The sequence below is a fragment of the Mobula birostris genome, chromosome X (assembly GCF_030028105.1).
Source record: "Mobula birostris isolate sMobBir1 chromosome X, sMobBir1.hap1, whole genome shotgun sequence".
Classification (NCBI taxonomy): domain Eukaryota; kingdom Metazoa; phylum Chordata; class Chondrichthyes; order Myliobatiformes; family Myliobatidae; genus Mobula; species Mobula birostris.
Window position 1 is genome coordinate 4,643,982 of NC_092402.1, and position 21,442 is coordinate 4,665,423.

The following is a 21,442-nucleotide window of genomic DNA, read 5'->3' on the forward strand; positions in this document are numbered from 1 at the left end:
GGCTCCTGTACCTCCATCCTGATGGTTGAGGGGTAATAACTGTTCCTGAACCTGGTGGTGTGGGTCCTGAGGCTCCCGTACCTCCTTTCTGATGGTTGAGGGGGTAATAACTGTTCCTGAACTCGGTGTGTGGGTCCTGATGCTCCTGTACCTCCTTCCTGATGGTTGAAGGGTAATAATTGTTTCTGAACCTGGTGGTGTGGGTCCTGAGGCTCCTGTACCTCCTTCCTGATGGTTGGGGGGTAATAACTGTTCCTGAACCTGGTGGTGTGGGTCCTGAGGCTCCTGTACCACCTTCCTGATGGCAGCAGCAAGAGGAGAGCACGGTGGGGGTGGGGGGTGGGGCTCTGAAACAACGGGAACAGGTGGTGGACGGTCGTAAGAGCAGCCGGTGCAGATCACAAGTCCTGGTGATGTGACCACTGACGCCAGGCAGACAATCTCTGAAGAGTATTGATAATGGCTGCGGGGTGGGAGGCACTCGTCTTGTAAGAAACACCGCCCAGAATAAGGCGATGGCAAATCAGTTTTATAGAATAATTTGCCAGGAATAATCATGGTTGTGGCCACAGACACAGCACATAAAGAACTAACGAACGACACTGTGGGCCGCTGGGCTACGCTCCTTTCTGAGTTGAGAACTCAAGCTACCTGTACTGAAAGCACCCTATTCAAGACAGGAGCTGTCTCCATGCTCAAAGCACCCGACTAGAAATGCCTTTCTCCACAGGCTCATCCAGTTGGAATCAGGAGTCACAGAATCAAGGAGCAACATGCTAAATGACACTTTTAAGTCACAGATTAAGGAGGAAAAGAATTTAAAACCTGTATTTAGAGGCAGAGGATGGTGACGGGTACTTACGGCCCAACAAGCTACTCCACCAAGCAACCCACCTATTTAACCCTAGCCCCATCACAGGACAATTCACAATGACCAATTAACCTACGAACTGGTACGTCTTTGGACCGTGGGAGGGAACCAGAGCACCCGGAGAGATTTGGATGAAAGCAGCGGGAATCGAACCCAGGTCTCTGGCCCGGTGTTAATCGCTGTATTCCCAAGGCCTTTGGTAATTTTGCTTGGGGTCAGAAAGGCACTGAGCTTTGGGGTTGGGTGTTTTCCAGCACCACTATCAAAAGCTGGGCACACCTGCCCCTCGGTTCTAGGCGGCCCAGCGAGAGTTTGACGGCCAGAGTTAAGTCCCAATCGATTTGAGAGGCAAGGGGGTCATGAAAAGTGAGGTTAAAGGGTCAGCACAACTCCGTGGGCCAAAAGATCTGCACTGCGCTGTGCTTCATTTACATTCTAAGATAAACACAGCATGAATTACAGCAGGTTTTGCAAAAAAAATAGGGTGGAAAGTGTATCGACTGGCAGTTGGCAGAGTTTGCAGCTGGACTAGATCCAAATTAAATCTGCAGATCACCAGTTACAACTAGTTTTCTGTAACAAATTCAGCTTGAATTAATTCAGTGACATTCTCAGCGTTCCCCGCCCACCACCTGACCTTTTTCTGCATGTTTTCAGTTCCCACGTAGAGACTGCAGCAGGCAGCAAAGATAATCAGGTGGTATATCGTTCACCCGTACGAAATGGGCAATCGCGGTCTTTCCATGACCACAACTGTTCTTTGCAAATTTTTCTACAGAAGTGGTTTGCCATCGTCCTCTTCTGGGCAGTGTGTCTTTACAAGATGGGTGACTCCCAGCCGTTATCAATACTCTTCAGAGATTGCCTGCCTGGCGTCGGTGGTCACATCACCAGGACCTGTGATCTGCACCGGCTGCTCGTACGACCGTCCACCACCTGCTCCCATGGTTTCACCCGACCCTGATCGGGGGGCTAAGCAGGTGCTACACCTTGCCCAAGGGTGACCTGCAGGCTAGCGGAGGGAAAGAGCACCTCACACCTCCTTTGGGAGACTTTAATACTGAGTACAAACTGAAATCAGAATCAGGATCATTAACACTGACACATGTCATGAATTTTGTTGATTTGTGCCAGCAGTACCACAGTACCCCATGGATGGTCACAAATAATACTCCCCCTAATTATTTTTATAGCCTCACGGCACTTAAAATGTTTTCTTTCGGGTATCGTGCATACCATGAGTATTTCGGATGAAAATTGAAAAATCACACTTTCGATTTTACATTGCTAATTGAAGGGTAGAATGAAAAAAAGTACAACAAAGAAAATTCTTCACTTTTCGCAAACATTTTCTAGCTGCGTGGCAACGAAGGCTATGTGCGCGGGGGGCGTTTCGGTTACAGCGCTGCCGTGCACAGGCACAGCTGTGAGGGGACAGTGGTCCCAAGCCCGGCTGTGAGGAGGAGGAGGAGGAGGGTTGGGCACGGGGCCAGCAACCCCATCCCGTTTAAATGAAAAACCCCAACGTTACAGAAGTGCTGATGGAAGCTTCGAAGACAGGCGGGTCATTGCAGGGCTGACGGATCTAAGAAGTACAGAGCAATGCATGAAATGTTTAAAATAAGTTTGTGCCAAAAGTAAGGGAGTGTTCATGGTCTCTTCATAAACCTGACAGTGGAAGGGAAGAAGCTGTTCCTAAAATATTGACTGCGCGTCTTCCTCTGGCAGAAGAATTGCGGTCACTTCAGTCGAGTATGGTGTTTTCTGAAGGGGGCTGTCTATTTGTGGGTACTCAGGCAGCGGTAGAGGCTGATCTGGGATCTACGTTTTCTAGTGCCGTGTGGGCCAGAGTGAGTGGCTGGGCCTTCCGGTCGCTCGCTCTCTCCTTTCGCAACCGCCGCGCTCACTGTGGAGCAGCGGAACTCGTGCTCAGCTGCCGCAGCTCCCCTCCAGGGTAGGAGGTGTACTCGGGCTCCTGCACCTCCTACCCGATGGTGGTGGTGAAGGACGAAATGTCCGTAAGACCGCAAGAAATGGGAGCAGAATTAGGCCACTCGGCCCATCGAGTCCGCTCCGCCATTTCATCAAGGCTGATCATTTTTCCCCTCTCAGCTCCAATCTCCTGTCTTGTCTCTGTAACTTCTCACACCCTGACTCATTAAGAAGCTATCAACCTCTGTTCCAAATACATCCAATGACTTGGCCTCCGCAGCCACCTATGGCAATGAATTCCACAGATTCACAACCTCTGGCCGAAGAAATTCCTCCTCATCTCTGTTCTAAATGGACGTCCCTCTATTCTGAGGCTGTGTCTTCTGGTCCTAGACTCCCCCACTGTAGGAAACATCCTCTACACATCCACTCTATCTGTGTCCTCTGGTCCTAGACTCCCCCACTATAGGAAACAGCCTCTCCACATCCACTCTATCTGTGTCCTCTGGTCCTAGACTCCCCCACTACAGGAAACATCCTCTCCACATCCACTCTATCTGTGTCCTCTGGTCCTAGACTCCCGCACCATAGGAAACATCCTCTCCACATCCACTCTATCTGTGCCCTCTGGTCCTAGACTCCCCCACTATAGGAAACATCCTCTCCACATCCACTCTATCTGTGTCCTCTGATCCTAGACTCCCCCACTATAGGAAACATCCTCTCCACATCCACGCCATCTGTGTCCTCTGGTCCTGGACTCCCCCACCATAGGAAACAAACTCTCCACGTCCACTCTATCTAGGCCCTTCAATATTCAATAGGTGTCAATGAGTAGGGGGCCCAGAGCCCTCTGTACTCCTGAAATGTTAACACTTTCAGTCCCGATACCACTCTCGTGAACCTCCTCTGGAACCCCTTCAATGACAGCACACCGTTTCTCAGATAAGGGGCCCAGCACCACTCGCACTAGATAGTCCGTGAGGCCTCACAGAGTGCCTCAGCACTACATCGTTGCTTTCATATACTAAACTCCTCGAAATGAATGGCCCTGGGTGTTGAGGGTCCCCAATGACGGACACCGCCTGCTTGAGGTGGACATGGTGGACATCTGTTCGTCACGGAGCCAGCCCAGTTTATAGCCTTTGGTGGCTTTTACTGATTCTGTGCAGGGGTGCCTCTGGACCAGCCAGTAAAGCAGCAGAACTGAGCACGATATGAGAAATGTGTCTAACAAAGCTTCTTGATCAATATTTCGAGGGATCTACAAGAGTGGGCGTCCTCGTGGGGAATGAGGCACCGCAGAAGTGACTGTCGGTCCAAAGACCACAACTCTGTAAGTTTTAAAACAGTTGGGGGTAAGGATGAGACAGGTTCCTGAACTGGGGCGGAGGAAACTTCGAAGCCGTCAGTGGTTATCTGTGCGACTTGGCGTTTTGGCAGTAACCCAAAGGATTTGGTGAACTTGACTCTCTGGAGCACAGCTTGTGGCCGTGACAGTCATTGCCGGGGTGGGCTTTGGGCCGGACTGAAGTGACGGGGCTCGAGCCCAAAGTGTGAAAAACACCAGATGACGCTTGGGCGAGTTCAGCACTCAGCCAGATTGAAAAGACTACGGTGTTGAGGGTGAGGGCAAAGGACGAATTCAGTTCACAACTCCGGAGCCACTTACCCACCTTAGTACTGAACTGACAGGGCAGCTGTGGACTCACTTTTGTGGGCTTGGCAGTTCATGTCGTCTGCGTCATTTATTTGTTTTTTTTGTTACTGTTGGCACAATTTGTTCTCTTTTCACACACAGGATACATCACGTCTTTGTGGTGTGGATTTTTTTCCCCCTGTGGTTTCTGTTGTGTGTTTTATTTTGTGGCTGTTGACAAGATGACAAATCTCAAAGTTGTGTACGGCATACAGAGTTTGACAATTCACCTGCTTTGAATTGCGGATGAATAATTCTCCTCTGGTTTTCACTAGGTGAGACCGTTTGCAGAGAAAGGCGTGCCTGCCAGGTGTCAAGAGTTCAGGGCCTGTATGTTCCTGTCAGGGTAAAGGGTAAAGCCTGACTTATACTTCTGTGTCAACGCGTCGTCGTTAAGTACTGCGTCGCCACAAACCCTACGCGGATCCCTACGCCAGAGGCTGCGTTGCTGCGACGCACACCTCTCCCAAAATGTAACCACGCGTCGCGGCAACGCAGACTGTAAGAACTGTGATTGGTCCGCTTGGTAGCATCGCATTTCCCCCTGCACTGCAATAGCTTCCCATTGGGCGACTGAAGGGCAGGGAAGGAACTCTGGCTGCAATGCTTTCCATAAAGCTTTACAGACCTCCGAAATTACGAAGAACACATTTCGCTTTGACGAAAAAAGACGCTCGCTTCTTGTTTACCCCGAGAAAGACTACCACGACCATGAAGCCTTGCAGGGGCAGGTGTGCGCGCATGCGTGACGTGCCCGAATTGCAGAGCGACGCAGACACACCAACGCACAAGTATAAATGCTCACATCGCGCGCAAGTCACTTGCGTAAGTTACGGCATCGAGTTCACGCAGAAGTATAAATCAGGCTTAAGACTGACAAGATTCGACAACCCTGGTTGTAAAGAGATACTGACAATGGATTAGGAACAGCTTCCTCCCCTCCACCATTACATTTCTGGAAGGACAAAGAACTACCTCACTACCTTATTGCTCTTTCTGCACTACTACTGTAAAGGCAGATTTATACTTGTGCGTATGAGCTTGTGCAGAAGCCTATGCAAGTGGGCTACGCCGTTGTGAGCATTTATACTTGTGCGTTGGTGTGTCTGTGTCGCTCTGCAATTCACCGCCGAAACGCCAGTTGGCGGTGGGGTTTCTATGCCACTGTGTTGAAACTCAACACGAAGAAACCCAAACTACAGACAGTGGCGACTGAAATTGAAGGGGGGTGAATTTTCTGTGCTTGTCCAGCCACTGATAGACACGGACGAGGAAATGCATTTCAAATATTTTCGGATGTCGGCAGGCAGATTTGACGATTTGGTTCATCGTCTCCAACCATTAATATCGCATCAGAGTACGCGCAGTGACTGGCAATCGCCATTCGAAGGTTTAGCTTCAGGTGGAAGTCAACAGGCTGCGGCAGCTACAAACTGGCGTCGAGAACAGGGTCCTCCATAATTTCGGAGGTCTGTAAAGCTTTATGGAAAGCATTGCAGCCAGAGTTCCTTCCCTGCCCTTCAGTCGCCCAATGGGAAGCTATTGCAGCGTAGCAGGAAATGCGATGCTACCAAGCCGACCAATCACAGTTGTTGCGGTCTGCGACGCCGCGACGCGTAGTTACATTTTGGGAGGGGTGCGCGTTAGGCTACGGCGTAGGGTTTGCGTAGAGTACAGCATAGGGTGCGCCGCTATGCCGTACATTTGACACACAAGTATAAATCAGCCTCAAGACAGGAGGGAACGAATTCCACAGATTCACCTCTGCCTGGCTAAAGAGATCCCTCCTCGTCTCTATCTTGAATGGACGTCCCTCTGTTCTGAGGCTGTGCCACTGGTGTGGAAACAGCAATACCCTTGAATGGAAAACCCTCCAAAAAAAAAGTAGTGAAATGGCCCAGTAACTCATGAGCAAAGCCCTTCCCACCACGGAGCACACCTACACGGAGCGCTGTCGCGGGCAAGCAGCATCCATCACCAAAGACAAGAGGGTGCAAAGAGAGAGATCTAAAAAGCCCATCAATTTAGCTTCTTCACTCAGAGGGTGGTGTGTATTTACAGTCAACTGCCAGAAATAGCAGCTGAAGTAAGACAGATTTTTTTTTTTTAAGGCATCCGTTAGTCTTGTGAGACCACGGATCTGCGCCTGGAAAGTCTTCACTCTCCAGGGCGCAGGCCTGGGCAAGGTTGTATGGAAGACCCGCAGTTGCCCATGCTGCAAGTCTCCCCTCTCCACGACACTGATGTTGTCCAAGGGAAGGGCATTAGGACCCATACAGCTTGGCACCAGTGTCGTCGCAGAGCAATGTGTGGTTAAGTGCCTTGCTCAAGGACACAACACGCTCCCTCGACTGGGGCTCGAACTCACGACCTCCAGGTCGCTAGTCCAATGCCTTAACCACTTGCCCACACTAGTAGACAGATAAGCAAGGTTTAAAGCAGGGGTTCCCAACCTGGGGTGCACAGATGCCTCGGGTAATGGTCAGGGCCCATGTCGGACACCCCTGATTTAAAAACCATCTAAGTAAGTCCATGGATGGGAAAGGTTTAAGGGGGTCTTGGGCCAAATGCGGGCAGATGGAAACTAACTAACTCAGGCCAGGGGACCCGTTTCCCTGCTCTCTGTCTACGGCCTCTGGCGCTGCGGGCCCTCTAGGAACGCTCTGCAAGGGTGGCATTTTGTCATCGACAGGTTTCCGAATTTGTAACTAATCCAGACGTCCTGTTGAAACAGTGCGCAGTCCGGGTCTGACAAAACAGAGCCTGGAGAATCTGAGAACATTCCAAGATAAACACAGCGCTTAGATTCATTCAAAAGATCTAGACCAAAAAACAAATCTCTTCAAGCTGTAATAAGGTTTTCCAGCAGCAATGTCTGAACTGTTATCAACAAAGACACCGTATGTCATGAAGCCCTCAAACACACCTGTCACTCTGTGAGCCGCACACCACAAACTTGGAGCAAAGGAATACGCTCATTCCAACCATCTCCGTACGCAACTCAATTAAGATCACAGGGGAAAAAAAACCTTCTCTGCACCTGTCTGGTAAATGCAAAATAAAAACTGGGGCAGGACCGAACACTTATACCATTTGTTTACAGCTTTATTGTGGATCACTGATGTTGTGGAATGCCCAACACACACACACACACACACACACACACACACACACACACACACACACACACACACACACAGACACACACAGACACACAGACACACACACACACAGACACACAGACAGACACACACACACAGACACACACACACACACACAGACAGACACACACACACACACAGACACACACACAGACACACACACACACACACACACACACACACACACACACAGACACACAGACACACACACACAGACACACACACACACACACAGACAGACACACACACACAGACACACACACAGACACACAGACAGACACACACACACAGACACACACACACACACACAGACACACACACACAGACACACAGACAGACACACACACACACAGACACACACACACACACACAGACACACAGACACACACACACACACAGACACACACACACACACACGCACACAGACACACACACACAGACACACACACACACAGACACACACACACACAGACACACACACACACAGACAGACACACAGACACACACAGACACACACACACACAGACACACAGACACACACACACACAGACACACACACACACACAGACACACACACAGACAGACACACACACACACAGACACACAGACACACACACACACACACAGACACACACACACAGACACACACACACACACACACACACAGACAGACACACACACAGACACACACACACACAGACACATACACACACACAGACACACACACACAGACAGACACACACACACAGACACACACACAGACACACACACACACAGACACATACACACACACACACATACACAGACACACACACAGACACACACACAGACACACACACAGACACACACACACACAAACATACACAGACACACACACAGACACACACAGACACACACACAGACACACACAGACACGCACACACAGAGACACACACACACAGACACACACACACAGACACACACACACACACACACAGACACACACACACACACAGACACACACACACAGACAGACACACACAGACACACACACACACACAGACACACACACACACAGACACACACACACACACAAATGCCGGAGGAACTGGGCAGGTCAGGCAGAGGAATGGGATTGCTCTGTAAACCACAGAACCGAAGGGCTAAGCAGACGTGCAGTCTGGCAATGAAATAGGCAGCCGGATGGGGGATTAGAAGCAACACGCACAAGATGCTGCAAGGACTCAGTGGGTCGCTGGAAGTGAATGAGCAGTTGGCGCTTCGGGCCGAGACTGGGGAGGAAGCCAGACTAAGGTGGTGGGGAGAGGGGAAAGTGGGGGGGGAGGGGGGGGTGATAGGCAAGACCAGAGGAGCGGGGAGGTGGAAAAGGCGAAGGGCTGAAGGAGGAGGATTCTGATGGGGGAGAGACCATGGGGAAAAAGGGAAGGAGGAGGGGCACCAGAGGGAAGAGATGGGACAGGTGAGTGCGTAACCGGAATGGGGAATGGAAAAATGGGGGGTGAAATTAGCAGAAGAAAACCGATATTCATACCATCAGGTTGGAGGCTACCCCGCTGGTATACCAGACATTGCTCCTCCAGCCCCAGAGTGGCCTCATCCAGTCCCGATGAAAGGTCTCAGCCAGACTCGCTGACTGGTTATTCCCCTCCACAGAATCTCGGTAATGCTGCCGGACCTGCTGAGTTCCCCCAGCGTCAACAGAACCTCTTGTTCGAACAAGAGTACACCTTTGTCACTCTAAGCCCGGTGGGTCCGTTACCTATGTCCATGGCCACCTCCTCCACTTTGGCCTCCTCGGCCTCGCTGCCGCTCGGGGGCTCCTCGGGTGTGTTGCTCTGGCGCTGGTCCGCGTGCTCGGCCTCCTTCTCCCTCTCTTCCTGCCGCTTGCGAGCCTGCTCTTCAGCCTGCGCTATCTCGGCCGCTATTTTCTCCATGTCCACCTCTACCTTCAGGTTGCACAGCTGAGCGGGCAAAGGAGGGGGGCAGGGTTAGAATCGGAAACAGCAAGAAAAACTCGACCCGGGACGCAAAGAGACACCGGTTACATAAGAAATTGGAGCAGGAGTCGGCCATCTGGCCCGACGAGCCTGCTCTGCCATTCAATAAGATCATGGCTGATCTGGCCATGGACTCGCGATCTAAACTTAATCTCAGGGATGACCGCGCCTTTGCTATTGTGGTCCCGAGACTGTGGAACGGCGTTCCCCTCTCTATCAGGTCTGCCCCCTCCATCGTCCCTTTTAAATCCAGGCTCAAATCTTACTTTTATTCACTAGTGTTTGGCTGATTTTTGGCTTGTGCCTAGGCCCTTCTGTTGTTTCTTTCATGCCTATAAGCTGTTTGCCTTGTTGGTTATGTCTGTGTTTCTTGGATTTGTGATCTTAGCTATCTGCTCTGATCTGTACAGCACTTTGGTCAATGTGGGTTGTTTTTAAATGTGCTATATAAATAAATTTGACCTGACTCATCTCCACCTACCCGCCTTTTCCCCATAACCCTTAATTCCCCTACTATGCAAAAATCTATCCAGCCTTATCTTAAATATATTTACTGAGGTAGCCTCCACTGCGTCCTTGGGCAGAGAATTCCACAGATTCACCAGTCTCTGTGAAAAGCAGTTCCTCCTCATCTCTGTCCTAAACCTACTCCCCCGAATCTTGAGGCTATGTCCCCGAGTTCTAGTCTCACCTACCAGTGGAATCAACTTTCCTGCCTCTATCTGATCTATCCCTTTCATAATTTTATATGTTTCTATAAGATCTCCTCTCATCCTCCTGAATTCCAGCGAGTGCATAGAACATAGAATAGTACAGAACATTACAGGCCCTATGGCCCACAATGTTGTGCTGACTCTCAAACACTGCCTTCCATATAACCCCCACCTTAAATTCCTCCATATATCTGTCTAGTAGTCTCTTAACTCCATCCCTCGACTTATGAAAGCTAACACCCCAGGAGTACCCCTGGAGTACAGTCCCAGGCAACTCAATCTCTCCTCACAGTCTGACCCCCTCATCTCTGGAATCAACCTGGTGAATCTCCTCTGCACCACCTCCAAAGCCAGTATATCCTTCCTCAGGTAAGGAGACCAGAAGTGCACGCAGTACTCCAGGTGCGGCCTCACCAGTACCCTGTACAGTCCCCGCTCTTAAATTCAGTCCCCCTAGCAATGAAGGCCAACGTGCCACTTGCCTCCTTGACAGTCTGCTGCACCTGCAAACCACCCTTCTGTGATTCATGCACAAGCACTCCCAAGTCCCTCTGCACAGCGGCATGCTGCAATCTGTTACCAGTTAAATGATAATCTGCTCTTTCATTTTTCCTTCCAAAGGTTGCACTGCCATATTTCTCTGATAATTTAGAACTTACAATGCTACGGCCCAGTACAGGCCCATTGGCCCATGATGTTGTACAGACCTTTTTTTACCTACTCCATGATTAATCTAACCCTTCCCTCCATTTTTCTACTACAGCGGATTCAGGTTAATCAGGCCATCGGTGAATCGGGGCAGACGTGTCCCCATCTCACCAGGGTACGAGGCCAGCCAGCTACCCTCACCTGCTCCAGCCCGCCTGTCGGAGCGGTGTGCCGGCGTGTGGGCGCTGTTGTGGGCTAACAGCGACATGGAGCCACAGGAGAGAGCTGAGTGTCTGGCAGGGACCAAAAGTGAGCGAGCTGCCCCCAGAACGGACTCCTCAGGCCCCTTTCATCCCTCTCTGGACACCCCATGCTCATATAGTTCCTGTGGCCACTTTGGAATTCCTATCCTGGATCCGTTCCCAACAAATTCTGTCGTGTAACGTCAGCACCAAATAAACACACCAGCCAAGAAGGCATTACTGAAACGCAATGGAGGGAAAAACACACACGCACACAAAACCGCAGTAAATGTCTTCGCCGGTCAGTCACACAGAGCCAAATTTAAGTTTAATTTTCACTCCATCACATGTGACTACCCATGAATACAGACAAACAAAATAGAGTTCCTCCATGGCCAAGGTACAAAACACAATACCAACAGTCACACACAGCACATATAAAATATAATCTCCATTCTTAATGGATACCCCTCTATTCTGAAGCTGTGCCTTCTGGTCCCAGACTCCCCCACTATAGGAAACATCCTCTCCACGTCCACTCTATCTGTGTCCTCTGGTCCTAGACTCCCCCACTATAGGAAACATCCTCTCCACGTCCACTCTATCTGTGTCCTCTGGTCCTAGACTCCCCCACTATAGGAAACATCCTCTCCACATCCACTCTATCTGTGCCCTCTGGTCCTAGACTCCCCCACTATAGGAAACATCCTCTCCACCTCCACTCTATCTGTGTCATGTGGTCCTAGACTCCCCCTCTATAGGAAACATCCTCTCCACATCCACTCTATCTGTGCCCTCTGGTTCTAGACTCCCCTCACTATAGGAAACATCCTCTCCACATCCACTCTATCTGTGCCCTCTAGTCCTAGACTTCCCGACTATAGGAAACATCGTCTCCACGTCCACTCTATCTGTGCCCTCTGGTTCTAGACTCCCCCCACTATAGGAAACATCCTCTCCATATCCACTCTATCTGTGCCCTCTAGTCCTAGACTCCCCCACTACCGGAAACATCCTCTCCACATCCACTCTATCTGTGTGCTCTGGTCCTAGACTCCCCCACTACAGGAAACATCCTCTCCACATCCACTCTATCTGTGTCCTCAGGTTTCAATGAGAAATCCCCTCATTCTTTTGGAAAGAAGAATGGGCATTCTGCTGCCATTCGTTGTCTATATCAAGCACAAGCTGTTTCACTTGATAATGGTGCTGAATATTGTGTAACCATCTGGGAAAATCACCACTGCTGACCCTTATACTAAGTTCAAAGTCAGTTCATTGTCACAGTTCGCAGGTACATGTTACCACGTACTACTTTCAGATTCATCTTCTTCAGAGTCATAGAAAAGTACAGCACTGAAGCAGGCCCTTTGGCCCATCTAGTCCATGCCGAACCATTCAATCAGCCTGGTCCCATCGACCGGCACCGGGACCACAGCCCTCTAGACCTGTCCCATTCACGTACCCGTCCAAACTGCCCTTCAACATTAAAATCCAACCCCCGCCCACCTCTTGCACTGGCAGCTCGTCCCACACTGTCAGCGCCCTCCGAGCGAAAATCTCCCCCTCATGTCCCCCTTAAGCATCTCACCCTTCGCCCTTAACCCATGACCTCCAGTTCTAGTCCCACCCAACCTCACTGGAAAGAGTCTGCTTGCATTTACCCAATCTGTACCCCCCATGGTCGCCAGCCGCTCGACCATGGTTTTTCGGTTGGGCGCTGGGCGCTTGGTGAGATTTGGCAGGGGGGCGGGTGCCCGGCGCTCGGCCGGGGGCCGTGGTCGAGTGGTCAGCGACTTGGGCCGGCTCCCCCACCGAACTTAGTCTGGTGAGGAGGGTGTGAGGACACCCAGCAGGACTAAAAAAAAACAAGACCTGACAAAGGGCGGATGAGCTCCTTGTGAGCCAACGGCCATCTTCCGTGGAAGAGATTAAAGCCTCACCACGTATCTACGAATCGTATGCTATGCACCTAGTTAGAAGAGACGATGAACTGGGGTGTTGCACCGTGAGCCTGGACCTGCCCAAGGCCTCCACCTAAGGAAGGGCCGAGCTCGAAGATGCGGCCGCGGCTGGAGGCCGACACGGCCTCGGGCTCGAGTTCGGTGGCGGGCGGCCAGCGAGAACAAACTGGAGGAGAGGCTGTACCCGGTGCTGTCGCAAGATCAAAGAAGATGGAGGTGCATAGCCGCCAACCCTGGATTCGGAACGGCACCCACTGACTGAGTGACCCCTCATAATTTCGCAGACCTCTATCAAACCTCCCCTCAATCTCCTACGCTCCAGGGAATGAAGTCCAAACCTGTTCAACCTCTCCCTATAACTCAGGTCCTCAAGTCCCCGCGACGTCCTTGTAAATTTCCTCTGTACGCTTTCTTGCGGGCATTCGAACAGCAGAACGAACAAAATGGACGGCCACATCAGAGTGGTGGAATTAAGATCTAGACGGCGTGGGTTTACAGTGAGAGGGGAAAGGTTAATCAGGAACCTCAGAGGCATCCCTTTTCTGTATTTTTTTTTTACACAGAGGATTCTAGGATTAAACAGCTTGGCAATATGAAGAGCATTTGATGGCTCTGGGCCTATATTCACTGAAATTCGGAACAGTGAGGGGTGACCTAATTGAAACCTGTCAAAAGGAGAAAGGCCTTGATGAAGTGGATGTGGAGAGGATGTGAGCGTGCAAGACCAGAGGGGAGAGCCTCAGAATAGAGCATCATCCTTGCAGAATGTGAAGATGGGGAAGCTCTTTGGCCATAGAGCGGTGAATCTGTGGAATTTGTTGCCTGGGCCAGCTGCGGAGCTGAGACTTTATGCACATTTAAGGCAGATGTTGTTTGATTCTTGACTGGTCAGAGCATGAAGGGATACAAGGGGAAATGCAGGAGATTGGGGCTGGGAGGGAAAATGGATCAGCCATGATGAAATGACGAAACAGACTCGATGGGCCAAATGGTCTAACTCTTCTGGCCTATATCACCACCTCAATCAATTTTATCACGCGTGATCTCCCCACACAAACCCATGCTCATTGTCCCTAGACAGGCCATGCCTTCCAAATGTGCATAAATCCTGTACCTCAATCCTTCCCTACCGCTGAAATGAGGCTGCCTTGCCTATAGATGCCTGGATTCTTGTTACTTCCCTTCCTCATCAAAGCTAAAATCTTGCACATCTAAGTATTAAGAAAGATCTAATTAATTCTAGGGAAAATAAAGTCCCCCACTATGACATCCCTGTTCTGCACCTCTCCATAAACACAAAGCCCTCCTGCCCGCCGCAGCGCGGTTTCGGTACCAAGCAGCGATGCAGCATGCTGGGATATACATGGCATCACAGTACCAGATCACGAACAGCAGGGGATGCACACCCCTGCTGGCAGCCTCGTTAGCGGACTGGATCATCCAGCGATTACGGCTGCTGACCCGGGCCCCCGCACCAGCAGGGGAGAACAGCCGCCAGCCCCTACACCAGTCTCACCCTTTTCAGCTCGTTGTTGAAGGACTCCGTGGTTTCGAGGAATTTCCTCTTCTTGTCTTGGTGGCGGTCCTCAATCTGAAGAAGCTCGGCTTCCAGCTTCCGCTGAAGGGGGAAAAGAGATGTTGTCTTCATTAAATATTAACAACCTGGGGGCCGCAGAGAGCTGTTTTCAGACAGCTCAACCATACGGGCAGTCCCAAGCCCAGCGACAAAAGGAGGAGGGTCAAACCTGGGACCCCATTAAAACCCAGAGCTGCGGGAGCACCTACAGAACCCCAAGGTCCCTCTGCTCATCAGTGCTGTTGAGGGCCTTACCATTAATAGTGCACAGCCTCGTTACATTTGACCTACCAAGGTGCGATATTTATCTGGATTACACCCTAGCCGCCATTTCTCTACCCGTTAACTACAGCCGATCCATATTACCGTCGTACCCTTTGCAAGACTTCCACGCTATCCGCAAACTCCAATCTTAGCTTCTTCGGCAGATTTACTCACTCACCCATCTAGGCTACACACACACGTCAGAGACTAAGAGTGGTTCCCACTAGTCATAGACCCTCAGTTGGAATAAGTCCGATCGCACACTCCCCTGTGCTGCGAGAGAGTCTCTGTCGCAGCCTGTTCCAGATTCCAAACTCCGCTAGGTGAATAAATTCTTCTCCAGATTCCTAATAATCTCTTACCATTGATCTAACACTGAGGCTGTCTACAAGAAGGGTCAGAGCCGTCTCTATTTCCTGAGGAGACTGAGGTCCTTTAACATCTGCCGGACGATGCTGAGGATGTTCTATGAGTCTGTGGTGGCCAGTGCGATCATGTTTGCTGTTGTGTGCTGGGGCAGCAGGCTGAGGGTAGCAGACACCAACAGAATCAACAAACTCATCCGTAAGGCCAGTGATGTTGTGGGAATGGAACTGGACTCTCTGACGGTGGTGTCTGAAAAGAGGATGCTGTCCAAGTTGCATGCCATCTTGGGCAATGTCTCCCATCCACTACATAATGTACTGGGTGGGCACAGGAGTACATTCAGCCAGAGACTCATTCCACCGAGATGCAGCACCTGAGCGTCATAGGAAGTCATTCCTGCCTGTGGCCATCAAACTTTACAACTCCTCCCTTGGAGGGTCAGACACCCTGAGCCAATAGGCTGGTCCTGGACTTATTTCATAATTTACTGGCATAATTTACATATTACTATTTAACTATTTATGGTTCTATTACTATTTATTGTTTATGAAGCAACTGTAACGAAAACCAATTTCCCCCAGGATTAATAAAGTATGACTATGACTATGAACTCTGCCAACTGTGAGAGGAGGAGGGTCGGGCATGGTGGGCTACTAACCCTTCCTGTTAAAAAAAAATCCCAGAGGCCCAGAAACACCAAACAGGAGCTCCAAAGACCTCATCCCTGGGAGGGGGAAGGATCTTCGCCTACAAGGCGTATGAAGTCATGTGGTGGAAGTGGAAGCTACAGAGCCTTTAAAGAGCTGCTGTTGATGGCCTATGCCCTAACAGGGGCAATAAGCTTTTAAAAAACAAAACTCCAATTGCAAAGGACAAGGTTATCCGGCCGCAGCTCACCAGTCACCACTCACCTGGTGAACCATCAGTGACTGCACCTGCCGTTTCAGGACCTGCATTCGGGCTGTTGTCACCACCGAACGGACGTCCGGGACCACGCTCTCACTCAGAATCTCACTTATCAGTCGATGGTTCCGCTGGAAGCGGGCAGCCGAGATGTGCTTCATTGAAAAGCCGTCGTCGTAATCTGTGAAGGTTCACAGCCAGAATCAGAGTTACTGTCACTGGCAGGTGTACGTCGTGAAATCTGCCATGTGAGGCAGCAGAACAGTGCAATGATAGAAATTACATACTGTAATAAGAAACACATATATAAATTAAGGAGTGCAGAAAGAGAGCAAAATTAACTGAGGTAGTGTTCACGGAGAGTGGCGGGGTGGGGATATTCTCTACCAAAGGAGGTCTGAGGTGCTCCTTCCCTCTGCTAGTCTACAGGTCACCCTTGGGCAAGGTACAGCACCTGCTTAGCACCCCGCCGACCCTGGATCAGGGTCACGTGAAGTCATGAGAGCAGGTGGTGGACGGTCGTACGAGCAGCCAGTGTGTATCACAAGTCCTGGTGATGCGACCACTGACGCCAGGCAGACAATCTCTGAAGAGTATTGATAATGGCTGGAGGGGGTCACCCATCTTGTAAAGTCACTGCCCAGGAGGCGGTGATGGCAAACCACTTCTGTAGAAAAATTTGCCAAGAACAGTTATGATTTCCCACGTCATACGATACGGGGCATAATAATGATGTGATTTCATGGGTTCATTGTCCATTCAGGAATCTGATAGTGGATAGAAAGAAACTGCTCCTAAAGTAGATGGTGAGACAGGGACACCTCTTTCTCACTTAATAGGGAGAGAGAGAGAGAGACAGAGACAGACAGACAGACAGACAGAGCCTGTGGTATGTCGAATAACCGGGTGAACAAGCAGTCTTTCAGGTACTGCAAGTCTGTGTCTTTATTGATGCTTCGCTGCACGCTCCAGTGCTTGGTGGGGGGTGCTGATGCTTTTTTGCTGGTGGGGGTGGGCGGGGGGTTTGCTTTGCTGCTGCTTGTGTGTGGGAGGGGAGAGCCGGGGGGGTTCATTCATTGGGAGCACTCCTCTGTTTTTGTGGATGTTTGCGAAGAAGGAAAATTTCAGGGTGTATACTGCATACATTTCTCTGACACTAAATGTACCCGTTGACCTAAAATGTGGAGTGTGTGTCTTCAGGTTCCTGATGGTAACAATGAGAAAAGGGCATGTCCTGGGTGGTGGGGGTCTTGAATGATAAATGCCACTTCTTGAAGATAAGCCCAAGAGATTCTGCAGATGCTGGAGATGCAGAGTAACACACACAGAAACTGCTGGAGGAACTCAGCAAGTCAGGCAACCTGTGAAAAGCATCAACCTACTGGACTGACTCCCCTCATCAGGACTGCTGAGTCCCTCCAGCGACTTGTGCCTTTTATAACCATATCACAATTACAGCACGGAAACAGGCCATCTCGGCCCTTCTAGTCCGTGCCGAACGCTTACTCTCACCTAGTCCCACCGACCCGCACTCAGCCCATAAACCTCCATTCCTTTCCTGTCCATAAAGCTGTCCAATATAACTTTAAACAACAACATCGAACCTACCTCAACCACTTCTGCTGGAAGCTCGTTCCACACAGCCACCGCTCTCTGTGTAAAGAAGTTCCCCCTCATGTTACCCCTAAACTTTTGCCCTTTAACTCTCAACTCATGTCCTCTTGTTTGAATCTCCCCCATTCTCAACGGAAAAAGCCTATCCACGTCAACTCTATCAATCCCCCTCATAATTTTAAACACCTCTATCAAGTCCCCCCTCAACCTTCTATGCTCCAAAGAATAAAGACCTAACTTGTTTAACCTTTCCCTGTAACTTAGGAGATGAAACCCAGGTAACATTTTAGTAAATCTCCTCTGTACTCTCTCAATTTTATTGACATCTTTCCTATAATTCAGTGACCAGAACTGTACACAATACTCCAAATTTGTACCAATGCCTTATACAATTTCAACATTACATTCCAGCTCCTATACTCAATCAACACACACCAAAGTTGCTGGTGAACGCAGCAGGCCAGGCAGCATCTGTAGGAAGAGGTGCAGTCGACGTTTCAGGCCGAGACCCTTCGTCAGGACTAACTGAAGGAAGAGTGAGTAAGGGATTTGAAAGTTGGAGGGGGAGGGAGAGATCCAAAATGATAGGAGAAGACAGGAGGGGGAGGGATAGAGCCAAGAGCTGAACAGGTGATAGGCAAAAGGGGATACGAGAGGATCTTGGGACAGGAGGTCCGGGAAGAAAGACAAGGGGGGGGACCCAGAGGATGGGCAAGAGGTATATTCAGAGGGACAGAGGGAGAAAAAGGAGAGTGAGAGAAAGAATGTGTGCATAAAAATGAGTAACAGATGGGGTACGAGGGGGAGGTGGGGCCTTAGCGGAAGTTAGAGAAGTCGATGTTCATGCCATCAAGTTGGAGGCTACCCAGACGGAATATAAGGTGTTGTTCCTCCAACCTGAGTGTGGCTTGATCTTTACGGTAGAGGAGGCCGTGGATAGACATGTCAGAATGGGAATGGGATGTGGAATTAAAATGTGTGGCCACTGGGAGATCCTATACTCAATGCTCTGATTCACCTCTTCGGTACTAGGGAGGACAGTGCCCTTGGATGGGAGGTTGGGGTCATCTACAATTGCAAACTTGTGGGAAACTATGTTCCCAGGCAGGGCTGCAGTTCAAAAACAGCTGATAATTATGTACCAGTTGTCAGTCTTCTATACTGAAAAATTTCAACCATTTCTACCGCAGCTCACCAAAGCCAACGAGCAATTAGCCCAAGGGCATTGCGCAATTCTACTCACCATCCCAAGGAGTAAATGCTGAGCGAAGAGTTTGCAGAAGAGCAAAGATTTTGCAGAAGAGCAAAGATTTTGCAGAACAGCAAAGATCAGGTTCACTGAAGCAGTTCACTTGCTTCCCTTCCAATCATGATGACCCAACCAAGGAAGAGTGCTCCACTTCCTCCAGGCAGGAGTGACACAATAACACAATCTACAAGGCCACACCATTAGGGTCACACACAACATGCCAGGGGAACTCAGCAGGTCAGGCAGCATCTATGGAGAGGGATAAACATCTGACATTTCCGGATGAGACCTTTCAGCAGGGTTGGAAAGGAAGGGGAAAGATGCTATCACCTGCCCCTGGTGCCCCTCCACCTTCCCTTTCTCCCACGGTCCACTCTCCTCTCCGATCAGATTCCTTCCTCTCCAGCCCTTTACCTTTCCCACCCATCACCTCCCCCTGGTGTCCCTCCACCTTCCCTTTCTCCCATGGTTCACTCTCCTCTCCGATCAGATTCCTTCCTCTCCAGCCCTTTACCTTTTCCACCTATCACACCGAGATCTAGGTGTTCTTGTACATCAGTCACTGAAAGCAAGCATGCAGTGAAGAAAGCTAATGGCATGCTGGCCTTCATAACAGGGGGAATTGAGTATAAGAGCAAAGAGGTCCTTCTGCAGTTGTACAGGGCCCTGGTGAGACCACACCTGGAGTACTGTGTACAGTTTTGGTCTCCAAATTTGAGGAAGGACATTCTTGCTATTGAGGGAGTGCAGCGTAGGTTCACAAGATTAATTCCCGGGATAGCGGGACTGTCATATGTTGAAAGATTGGAGCGACTGGGCTTGTATACACTGGAATTTAGAAGGATAAGAGGGGATCTGATTGAAACATATAAGATTATTAAGGGATTGGACACGCTAGAGGCAGGAAACATGTTCCCGATGTTGGGGGAGTCCAGAACCAGAGGCCACAGTTTAAGAATAAGGGGTAAGACAATTTAGAACGGAGTTGAGGAAAAACTTTTTCACACAGAGGGTTGTGGTTCTGTGGAATGCTCTGCCTCAGAAGGCAGTGGAGGCCAATTCTCTGGATTCTCTCAAGAAAGAGTTAGATAGAGCTCTTAAAGATAGCGGAGTGAAGGGATATGGGGAGAAGGCAGGAAAAGGGTACTGATTGTGGATGATCAGCCATGATCACAGTGAATGGCCGTGCTGGCTCAAAGGTTCGAATGGCCTACTCCTGCACCTATTGTCTATTATCACCTTCCCCTGGAGTCCCCTCCACCTTCCCTTTCTCCTATGGTCCACTCTCCTTTCCTATCAGATTCCTTCCTCTCCAGCCCTTTACCTTTTCCACCCATCACCTTCCTCTGATGTCCCTCCTCCTTCCCTTTCTCCCAGGGTTCACTCTCCTCTCCAATCAGATTCCTTCCTCTCCAGCCCTTTACCTCCCCTGCTTCTTTCAAAGAATAACCGGTTGAGAGAGGAAATTTACCCTGGAAAATATTGGAAGCACAATCACAAGAGGAGGAAAGAAACCCTTCACTGTGGATGTCACAGAGTGTTTTTAAAACAGAAGAGAAAACTACATTTCTAAAACTCACAGTTGGGATAGTGTGAGTGTGACGGATTATGATAGAGTCAGATAGATAGATAGACAGACAGACGGATAGATAGACAGACAGGCAGGCAGGCAGGCAGGCAGATAGTAGACGGACAGACAGACACTTTATTTATCCCAAAGGAAATTACACTTTATTTAGAGACACAGCACAGTAACAAGCCCCCTGGCCTATGAGTAGGCACTGTCTACTTTAACCCATGTAGCCAATTAACCTACCAACCCATTTCTTTTTGGAATTTGGGCAGAAAGAGTGGATGTGGAGAGGATGTTTCCTATACTGGGGGAGTCTAGGACCAGAGTACACAGATAAGAGTGGATGTGGAGAGGATGGTTCCTATAGTGGGGGAGTCTAGGACCAGAGGGCACAGATAGAGTGGATGTGGAGAGGATGTTTCCTATAGTGGGGGAGTCTAGGACCAGAGTACACAGATAAGAGTGGATGTGGAGAGGATGGTTCCTATAGTGGGGGAGTCTAGGACCAGAGGGCACAGATAGAGTGGATGTGGAGAGGATGTTTCCTATAGTGGGGGAGTCTAGGACCAGAGGACACAGATAGAGTGGATGTGGAGAGGATGTTTCCTGTAGTGGGGGAGTCTAGGACCAGAGGACACAGATAGAGTGGATGTGGAGAGGATGGTTCCTA

The 21,442-nt window shown here is 50.0% G+C and overlaps 1 protein-coding gene across 3 annotated transcripts in view; it reads right to left on the minus strand.

The window, feature by feature from the left end:
- The window catches only part of smarce1 (SWI/SNF related BAF chromatin remodeling complex subunit E1), a 128,267-nt gene that overhangs the window by 12,456 nt on the left and 94,369 nt on the right, over positions 1-21,442 (minus strand). For all 3 annotated transcript variants that reach the window (XM_072249723.1, XM_072249724.1, XM_072249722.1), the window contains 3 exons: positions 16,345-16,517; positions 14,744-14,845; positions 9,423-9,624 (listed from right to left, as the gene is read on the minus strand). In XM_072249723.1, the coding sequence (XP_072105824.1) occupies positions 9,423-9,624; positions 14,744-14,845; positions 16,345-16,517 (477 nt within the window). The remainder of the gene's footprint in view (positions 1-9,422; positions 9,625-14,743; positions 14,846-16,344; positions 16,518-21,442) is intronic.